The sequence below is a fragment of the Chlamydomonas reinhardtii genome, chromosome 1, assembly GCF_000002595.2.
Source record: "Chlamydomonas reinhardtii strain CC-503 cw92 mt+ chromosome 1, whole genome shotgun sequence".
NCBI lineage: Eukaryota > Viridiplantae > Chlorophyta > Chlorophyceae > Chlamydomonadales > Chlamydomonadaceae > Chlamydomonas > Chlamydomonas reinhardtii.
In genome coordinates this window covers 1,133,989-1,143,681 of record NC_057004.1, presented here as the reverse complement: position 1 = coordinate 1,143,681, position 9,693 = coordinate 1,133,989, and the positions used below count along the sequence as shown (strand labels likewise).

The 9,693-nt window shown below is 66.7% G+C and overlaps 2 protein-coding genes across 2 annotated transcripts; one reads left to right on the top strand and one right to left on the bottom strand.

Annotated features, from left to right (window-relative positions):
* Positions 1–2,246: 2,246 nt before the first annotated feature.
* CHLRE_01g006614v5 (uncharacterized protein) lies at positions 2,247–4,112 on the top strand. Its single transcript, XM_043058207.1, has 2 exons — positions 2,247–2,374; positions 2,443–4,112. The coding sequence occupies exons 1-2, from the start codon at positions 2,333–2,335 to the stop codon at positions 4,006–4,008; spliced, it is 1,608 nt and encodes a 535-aa protein (XP_042928121.1). The 5' UTR covers positions 2,247–2,332; the 3' UTR covers positions 4,009–4,112.
* A 337-nt stretch (positions 4,113–4,449) lies between these two features.
* On the bottom strand, positions 4,450–8,706 carry CHLRE_01g006600v5 (uncharacterized protein). The gene is made up of 2 exons (XM_043058206.1): positions 5,939–8,706; positions 4,450–5,225 (listed from the first exon to the last, which is right to left on the bottom strand). Exon 1 carries the CDS (start codon positions 8,595–8,597, stop codon positions 5,976–5,978), a length of 2,622 nt encoding a protein of 873 aa, XP_042928120.1. The 5' UTR covers positions 8,598–8,706; the 3' UTR covers positions 4,450–5,225; positions 5,939–5,975.
* Between the last annotated feature and the right edge of the window lie 987 nt (positions 8,707–9,693).

Here is a 9,693-nt window from a genome sequence, read left to right as displayed (position 1 = left end):
GCCGGCAACCCTGGAAGATGCTCACCCGGGCGCTGCTTACCCATGTGCGCCCGGACTCAGCCACCACGTGGGCGTGGGTGTACAGCGACGCGCCAGCGCCAGCGGGGCTGCCTGCCCGGCTGGCGGCCGCGGTCGGCCACGTGCGGAGCGCGGGTGTGGAACAGCATCCGCCGCAGCCAGCCACTCAGCCGCCAGCGGTGCCGCCACAGTGGCGGGTTAGCCTGGACCAGCTGTGGGTGGCTAACGCTGCGGGGGCTGTGTCCTACGTCCACTACACGGGGCGGCTCTTGGAGCCTGGGCCTGGCGTGCTGCCCCCGGCGGTGGATGGGGCGTGGCAGCCTGCCTGTGTGCTGCAGCATCGCAAGCCGCGGCACCTGTGGACCTTTGAAGAGCGGGCGGCGTACGATGCAGCATCACCAGGGGAACGGGCGGGGGCGTGGCCTCGGGCGCCGTACTTCCTGGCGCCGGAGGCTGGGGTGGTGGTGCACCCGGAGCACTGCCGGATTGCGGGTGTCAGCTTGGCGGACTACACGGTGCGGGACGTGCGGCGGGCCATCACCGCGGCTAACCCGGCCGCACCTCCGGCTCCGGCCCGCCCTGCAGCCATGCCGTGCCCAGCGCCAGCACAGCAGGCGGGGGGTTCGGGGACCCAGCCGGCGGCACAGTCGCGGCTGGTGGAGCGGGAGGCGGAGTGGCAGCGTGCAGCGGCGCAGCTGACCACCACGGCGGCGCAGCATTTCCACAATAACCCGGTGGCTCTGGACCCCTGGCTTCACCGCACCTCTGCGGCAGCCGGGCTGCAGAACACGCCGGCGAGAGAACTGCAGTCGTATGCGTCCCCGTCCCAGCAGTCGGGTGAGGGGCCGCGGCGGTCCGCGCGGCTGCAGGAGCAGGCGGCGGGAGGGGCGGGACCTAGCACGGGGCCTGCCACGGCGGCGGCGGCAGCAGCGGTGGCGGTGGAGGGCGACCCTCGCATGCCGCCCCCGGATGCGTCCCTTCTGCGGGGTACGTGGCGGAGGCTGTGGGACAGCCACGCCAGTCGGGGGGCAAAGGTCCTGGTGTACAGGCTGCAACATGCTTACCTGCCTTGCGGGCTGTACAGGGCGGGCAAGGGCATTCGGCCACGGGTGACCACGGGGTGCGGGGGGTTGGGGGCGCACTGTCCTCACCCCGCCTGCGGGCCACCTGGCCCGCGGGCGTGGGCCAGCCTGACGCACATCTTCCTGGAGTGTCCAGCTTATGCGCAGGCGAGGACGTGGCTGCAGCAGCTGTGGGCCTGCGTTGCGCCCCAGGCAGCGGCGCCGCCAGTGACGGACGCGGGCTTCATGCTGGGGGACCGCATGGGTATGTGGGCCTCAGGCCCGCGGGGGGCGGGCGCGCTGCTGTGGAGCACTTTGCGGGCCACCTTCTTGTACGCCGTCTGGTGTGCGTACTGGTCCCGTGAGCCTGCTAAGCAGACGTCGGAGCATGTGGTTCGGGAGGTGGTCAGCGAGCTGCGCAGGGTGATGCAGCTGCGTTTCACTGCCGCCACGCTAACCCCTGAAACCCTGTCGGCTCTGCCCACACAGCTTCTCACCGCACAGCTCAAGGCGGCTAAGCTGGAGCACTTTGTTGCCATCTGGACGACGGGTGGCGCACTTTGTGAAGTGGAGGAGGTTCAGGGTGGGTCACCGAAGTTGAACTTGCGGCTGACGCTTGCATCACCTGTGCAGGCCCCCTAGGTTTCCTTTTGGGCGGCGGTTCTTTCCATGCGCTGGCGTGGCGTATTATCATCATCAGCTTGTCTGGCGCCCATGAGTACTAGCTCTGGCTGGAGTGGCAGCGCCTGGGCGGCTGTGGGACTTCCTGCACAGCGCGTCTTGCAGCGGACTGGAGCCCACTTAGTCAGCGCCACATCTGGCCCGTTTAGTTTTCTGCTTGTGTCTCCTCTGCCGGTTCTCCTGGGGTGTTGCTTAAGCAACCGACTTGTGGGGGTGGGGTGGGTTTTGGGCGGGGCGAGTGCGTAGCGCTGGTGTTTTCTTTTCTGGCGCGCGGTGGTGGTGGTTCTTGCGGTTAGGCTGTGGTGTAGGTTGGTGCTTGGGTTAGGTCTGGCGGTGTTTTTGTGCAACCCCTCCCGTGGGGCGGGGGGGCCAGCCTTCTGCTCTGTCTGCCGGGTCGGGGTGGGGTGGGGTGGGATGGATGGGGATGGTTGGTGGCGGGTTTCGAGGTGTTTGTTTTCTCTTTTTCTTCTCTTTTCTTCTCTTCTTGCCCTGTCAGGGTTCTGGTCTCGGGGACCAGGCTGCTTTCTGGCAGCAGGGGGGCAGCGCGTCTGCCCCTGTTCAACCTTGTAAGGATGATTCCTCAAAAAAAAAAAAAAGCCTCCTCGCCCAGTTCAGTCTGGTGGACCCTTGGGCGAGCAAGCGTGGCGGCGCTAAGGGCTACACGCATCCGGCCACGCCCAAGCCGGCCACTCCCGCACGCCTGGATCGGTGGTATGTCAGTGCCACCGCGGGGCCGTGGGTGGTGGATGTCGCTCGCACGTATGGGGCGCCTGGGGACCACAACGGTGTGCTGCTCACCCTGTCCTTGCCCGACCTGCCACATGCGCACCGGGAGCAGTGGCGCTTCCCCACGTACCTGCTGTTTCACCCCTCGCTGCGTTTGGAGCTCGAGCAGCGCTTGGAGGCGCACGTTGCCGCAAATCCCGTGGCCAGTACAGGTGACGGCGCTTGCACGCAATGGGAGGCGGACAAGTTCTTCTTGCGGGAGGCCGCCACCAGCATCCACCGTCGGCATGCACGCCAGACCCGGGATGGGCTGCATGGCGTGGTGCTGGCCGCAGACGCGGCCGCTGCCCTGGCCGACCGGCCGGGTGCCAGCGCCGCACAGCGTCAGGCTGCGGCCATGGCCAACTTGGCGGTGCGGGAGGAGCGGGCAGCTGCCGCAGCGGCCAGCCACAATGCCCGCGCTGCACTGATGGAGGAGCATGGGGAGCGGGGCACTCGCTGGTTCCATCGGCAGGCTGATGAGCCAGCAGCCGGCGCGCAGGAGCCCATCACACACTTGAAGGTGCCGGGGCAACTGGCGCCTGTGGCGCTCACGGGGCCGGGCACGCGCAACACTGTCTCCGCAGCCGCTGCAGCCATGTACAGCAGCACCAGCCCCACCGGCCTGTTCCGCGTGCAGCCGGTCTGTACGGCGTCGCAGCAACAGCTTCTGGCGGCCATTGACCGCAAGGTTCCAGCGGATCTGCAGGCCGCCGCAGAGGGGTCCGGTGACGGCGCCCTCAGTGATGCCGAGCTGATGGCAGCGCTGGCTGGCTCCGCCAATGGTAAAGCGCCTGGGTCGGACGGGGTCCCGTACGAGGTGTACAAGGTTTTCTGGGCGCTGCTGGGTCCGCGCTTGTGTGCTGCTGCTGCCGCTGCCTTTGCTGCCGCTGCAGACGCCCACGATGGCGGCAAAATGGCGGCGGCGCTGCCCGCCTCCTGGCGGGAGGGCATCATCACGCTCATCTACAAGGGCAAAAGCCTGGACCGCGCCGAGCTGGCGTCCTACCGGCCCATCACGCTGCTCAACTGCGACTTCAAGATGGTGTCCAAGGCCGTCAGCGCCCGCCTGCAGCCCGCCCTGGATGCAGTTGTGGATGAGCTGCAGACCGCGTTCATCACCGGCCGCTGGATTGGAGACAACGCGCTGTACCTCCAAGGCCTGATCGAATGGATGCGCCTGGACGTGGGCGCGGACGGCACGCCACGGCAGGGTGGTGCGCTGTACTTCTTGGACATTGAAAAGGCGTATGACCGGGTGCACCGGCAGTGGCTGTATGCGTCCGCAGAGGGACTGGGGTTTGGGCCGCGCATGCTGCGCTGGATCCGCCTGCTCACTGCCAACGGCTCTGCCCGCGTGTGTGTGAACGGGATGCTCTCTGACGCCTTCCCAGTGCTGAACGGCTTGCCGCAGGGCAGCACCGCCTCACCACCCCTGTGGGTCATCCAGATTATTTTTGAGGAATCATCCTTACAAGGTTGAACAGGGGCAGACGCGCTGCCCCCCTGCTGCCAGAAAGCAGCCTGGTCCCCGAGACCAGAACCCTGACAGGGCAAGAAGAGAAGAAGAGAGAAGAAAACAGAAAGCAAACACCTCGAAAACCGCCACCAAACACCCCAAACCATCCCACCCCACCCCACCCCGACCCGGCAGACAGAGCAGGAGGCTGGCCCCCCCGCCCCCCGGGAGGGGTTGCACAAAAACACCGCCAGACCTAACCCAAGCACCAACCTACACCACAGCCAACCGCAAGAACCACCACCACTGCGCGCCAGAAAAGAAAACACCAGCGCTACGCACTCGCCCCGCCCAAAACCCACCCCACCCCCACAAGTCGGTTGCTTAAGCAACACCCCAGGAGAACCGGCAGAGGAGACACAAGCAGAAAACTAAACGGGCCAGATGTGGCGCTTTTTTTTTTTTGAGGAATCATCCTTACAAGGTTGAACAGGGGCAGACGCGCTGCCCCCCTGCTGCCTGAAAGCAGCCTGGTCCCCGAGACCAGAACCCTGACAGGGCAAGAAGAGAAGAAAAGAGAAGAAAAACAGAAAACAAACACCTCGAAAAACCGCCACCAACCACCCATCCATCCCACCCCACCCCACCCCGACCCGGCAGACAGAGCAGGAGGCTGGCCCCCCCGCCCCCCGGGAGGGGTTGCACAAAAAACACCGCCAGACCTAACCCAAGCACCAACCTACACCACAGCCTAACCGCAAGAACCCCCACCACCGCGCGCCAGAAAGGAAAACACCAGTGCTACCAACACTCGACCCGCCGTAACCCACCCCACCCCCACAAGTCGGTTGCTTGAGCAACACCCCAGGAGAACTGGCAGAGGAGACACAAGCAGAAAACTAAACGGGCCAGATGTGGCGCTGACTAATCGGGCTCCAGCCCGCTGCAAGACGCGCTGTGCAGGAAGGCCCACAGCCGCCCAGGCGCTGCGACGCCAGCCAGAGCTATGACACATGGGGCGCCAGATAAGCTGATGACGATAATACGCCACGCCAGCGCCTGGAAAGAAACGCCGCCCAAAAGGAAACCTAGGGGGCCTGCACAGGTGATGCAAGCGTCAGCCGCAAGTGCAACTTCGGTGACCCACCCTGAACCTCCTCCACTTCACAAAGCGCGCCACCCGCCGTCCAGATGGCAACAAAGTGCTCCAGCTTAGCCGCCTTGAGCTGTGCGGTGAGAAGCTGAGTGGGCAGAGCCGACAGGGTTTCAGGGGTTAGCGTGGCGGCAGTGAAACGCAGCTGCATCACCCTGCGCAGCTCGCTGACCACCTCCCGAACCACATGCTCCGACGTCTGCTTAGCAGGCTCGCGGGACCAGTACGCACACCAGACGGCGTACAAGAAGGTGGCCCGCAAAGTGCTCCACAGCAGCGCGCCCGCCCCCCGCGGGCCTGAGGCCCACATACCCATGCGGTCCCCCAGCATGAAGCCCGCGTCCGTCACTGGCGGCGCCGCTGCCTGGGGCGCAACGCAGGCCCACAGCTGCTGCAGCCACGTCCTCGCCTGCGCATAAGCTGGACACTCCAGGAAGATGTGCGTCAGGCTGGCCCACGCCCGCGGGCCAGGTGGCCCGCAGGCGGGGTGAGGACAGTGCGCCCCCAATCCCCCGCACCCCGTGGTCACCCGTGGACGAATGCCCTTGCCCGCCCTGTACAGCCCGCAAGGCAGGTAAGCATGTTGCAGCCGGTACACCAGCACCTTTGCCCCCCGACTAGCGTGGCTGTCCCACAGCCTCCGCCACGTACCCCGCAGAAGGGACGCATCCGGGGGCGGCATGCGAGGGTCGCCCTCCACCGCCGCCGCTGCTGCCGCCGCCGCCGTGGCAGGCCCCGTGCTAGGCCCCGCCCCGCCCGCCGCCTGCTCCTGCAGCCGCGCGGAACGCCGTGGCCCCTCACCCGACTGCTGGGACGGGGACGCATACGACTGCAGTTCTCACGCCGGCGTGTTCTGCTGCCCGGCTGCCGCGGAGGTGCGGTGGAGCCAGGGGTCCAGAGCCACCGGGTTATTGTGGAAGTGCTGCGCCGCCGTGGTGGTCAGCTGCGCCGCTGCACGCTGCCACTCCGCCTCCCACTCCGCCAGCCGCGACTGTGCCGCCGGCTGGGTCCCCGAACCCCCCGCCTGCTGTGCTGGCGCCGGGCACGGCATGGCTGCGGGGCGGGCCGGAGCCAGAGGGGCGGCCGGGTTGGCCGCGGTGATGGCCCGCCGCACGTCCCGCACCGTGTAGTCCGCCAAGCTGACACCCGCAATCCGGCAGTGCTCCGGGTGCACCACCACCCCAGCCTCCGGCGCCAGGAAGTACGGCGCCCGAGGCCACGCCCCTGCCCGTTCCCCTGGTGATGCTGCATCGTACGCCGCCCGCTCTTCAAAGGTCCACAGGTGCCGCGGCTTGCGGTGCTGCAGCACACAGGCAGGCTGCCACGCCCCATCCACTGCCGGGGGCAGCACGCCAGGCCCAGGCTCCAAGAGCCGCCCCGTGTAGTGGACGTAGGACACAGCCCCCGCAGCGTTAGCCACCCACAGCTGGTCCAGGCTAACCCGCCACTGTGGCGGCGCCGCTGGCGGCTGAGTGGCTGGCTGCGGCGGATGCTGTTCCACGCCCGCGCTCCGCACGTGGCCGACCGCGGCCGCCAGCCGGGCAGGCAGCCCCGCTGGCGCCGGCGCGTCGCTGTACACCCACGCCCACGTGGTGGCAGAGTCCGGGCGCACATGAGTAAGCAGCGCCCGGGTGAGCGTCTTCCAGGGTTGCCGGCCTGGCTGGGCAAGCAGGGCGAAAGTCTTAGCTTGCAGGGCAGACAGGAACGCAGGCAGGTCGACATGGTTGACACCCCCATCCTTGTACGGCAGACAGGCCGTCTCCCGCTTTGGCAGCAGGAGCGGGTTCCCGTGCGACACCAGGCTGGCATCCTCAGCGTGCACGGAGCGCGCAGCAAAGTGGTCCACCAGGTCGGTGAGTTCCTTCAGCTGCGCAGGCGATGGGTTGAGGAAGCTGAAGTGGTAGGCCAGCTTCGCCGCCAGCACCTGCTTCGCAACGTGCACACGGCCAACCAGGGTCAGAGACAGGGCAGCCCACAGACGCGCCACAAACGCCATGCCGCGAGCCCGCCGGGTGTACAGGTCAGCTGCAGCCGCATCAGAGTCCCACGACAGAGGCACACCCAGGTGCGTCACGGCGCCAGTGGTAAACGGCACCCCCGTGTGTGGGCAAGGGCCCGTCAGGTGCGCAAACCTGCCAAGGCCCATGGCCTTGCTCTTGTCCGGATGGACACGGGCGTTGGACGCGCGGCAGAACAGCTGTACTGCCGCCATCAGGACCGGCCCGTCCACCGCCGGGTCGCGCGCCGTGAGGGTCGTGTCGTCAGCGTGGTGGGCAGCAGGCGGCGCCTGCTCGCCGCTGGGTAACAGGGGCGTGCGCAGTGCCCCTTGCTCCACCTGCCGCCGCAGAAAGGACGTCAGTGGCTGCATCTGGATGACCCACAGGGGTGGTGAGGCGGTGCTGCCCTGCGGCAAGCCGTTCAGCACTGGGAAGGCGTCAGAGAGCATCCCGTTCACACACACGCGGGCAGAGCCGTTGGCAGTGATCAGGCGGATCCAGCGCAGCATGCGCGGCCCAAACCCCAGACCCTCCGCGGACGCATACAGCCACTGCCGGTGCACCCGGTCATACGCCTTTTCAATGTCCAAGAAGTACAGCGCACCACCCTGCCGTGGCGTGCCGTCCGCGCCCACGTCCAGGCGCATCCATTCGATCAGGCCTTGGAGGTACAGCGCGTTGTCTCCAATCCAGCGGCCGGTGATGAACGCGGTCTGCAGCTCATCCACAACTGCATCCAGGGCAGGCTGCAGGCGGGCGCTGACGGCCTTGGACACCATCTTGAAGTCGCAGTTGAGCAGCGTGATGGGCCGGTAGGACGCCAGCTCGGCGCGGTCCAGGCTTTTGCCCTTGTAGATGAGCGTGATGATGCCCTCCCGCCAGGAGGCGGGCAGCGCCGCCGCCATTTCACCGCCATCGTGGGCGTCTGCAGCGGCAGCAAAGGCAGCGGCAGCAGCAGCACACAAGCGCGGGCCCAGCAGTGCCCAGAAGACCTTGTACACCTCATACGGAACCCCGTCCGACCCAGGTGCTTTACCATTGGCGGAGCCAGCCAGCGCTGCCATCAGCTCGGCATCACTGAGGGCGCCGTCCCCGGACCCCTCTGCGGCGGCCTGCAGATCCGCCGGAACCTTGCGGTCAATGGCCGCCAGAAGCTGTTGCTGCGACGCCGTACAGACCGGCTGCACGCGGAACAGGCCGGTGGGGCTGGTGCTGCTGTACATGGCTGCGGCGGCTGCTGAGACAGTGTTGCGCGTGCCCGGCCCCGTGAGCGCCACAGGCGCCGGTTGCCCCGGCACCTTCAAGTGCGTGATGGGCTCCTGCGCGCCGGCTGCTGGCTCATCAGCCTGCCGATGGAACCAGCGAGTGCCCCGCTCCCCATGCTCCTCCATCAGTGCAGCGCGGGCATTGTGGCTGGCCGCTGCGGCAGCTGCCCGCTCCTCCCGCACCGCCAAGTTGGCCATGGCCGCAGCCTTTTTTTTTTTTTTTTTGAGGAATCATCCTTACAAGGTTGAACAGGGGCAGACGCGCTGCCCCCCTGCTGCCTGAAAACAGCCTGGTCCCCGAGACCAGAACCCTGACAGGGCAAGAAGAGAAGAAAAGAGAAGAAAACAGAAAGCAAACACCTCGAAAACCGCCACCAACCACCCCCATCCATCCCACCCCACCCCACCCCGACCCGGCAGACAGAGCAGGAGGCTGGCCCCCCCGCCCCCCGGGAGGGGTTGCACAAAAAACACCGCCAGACCTAACCCAAGCACCAACCTACACCACAGCCTAACCGCAAGAACCACCACCACCGCGCGCCAGAAAAGAAAACACCAGCGCTACGCACTCGCCCCGCCCAAACCCACCCCACCCCCACAAGTCGGTTGCTTAAGCAACACCCCAGGAGAACCGGCAGAGGAGACACAAGCAGAAAACTAAACGGGCCAGATGTGGCGCTGACTAAGCGGGCTCCAGTCCGCTGCAAGACGCGCTGAGCAGGAAGGCCCACAGCCGCCCAGGCGCTGCGACGCCAGCCAGAGCTAAAACACATGGGCGCCAGATAAGCTGATGACGATAATACGCCACGCCAGCGCCTGGAAAGAAACGCCGCCCAAAAGGAAACCTAGGGGGCCTGCACAGGTGATGCAAGCGTCAGCCGCAAGTTCAACTTCGGTGACCCACCCTGAACCTCCTCCACTTCACAAAGCGCGCCACCCGCCGACCAGATGGCAACAAAGTGCTCCAGCTTAGCCGCCTTGAGCTGTGCGGTGAGAAGCTGTGTGGGCAGAGCCGACAGGGTTTCAGGGGTTAGCGTAGCGGCAGTGAAACGCAGCTGCATCACCCTGCGCAGCTCGCTGACCACCTCCCGAACCACATGCTCCGACGTCTGCTTAGCAGGCTCGCGGGACCAGTACGCACACCAGACGGCGTACAAGAAGGTGGCCCGCAAAGAGCTCCACAGCAGCGCGCCCGCCCCCCGCGGGCCTGAGGCCCACATACCCATGCGGTCCCCCAGCATGAAGCCCACGTCCGTCACTGGCGGCGCCGCTGCCTGGGGTGCAACGCAGGCCC

What these genes read in the sequence shown, in the direction of transcription:
- CHLRE_01g006600v5 (XM_043058206.1), bottom strand. Translation starts at nt 8,597, where the DNA reads ATGGCCAACTTGGCGGTGCGGGAGGAGCGGGCAGCTGCCGCAGCGGCC.
- CHLRE_01g006614v5 (XM_043058207.1), top strand. Translation starts at nt 2,333, where the DNA reads ATGATTCCTCAAAAAAAAAAAAAAGCCTCCTCGCCCAGTTCA. An exon ending in AAGCCTCCTCGCCCAGTTCA is followed by an intron (nt 2,375 to 2,442) that starts GTCTGGTGGACC and finishes GCCACGCCCAAG; the next exon opens with CCGGCCACTCCCGCACGCCT.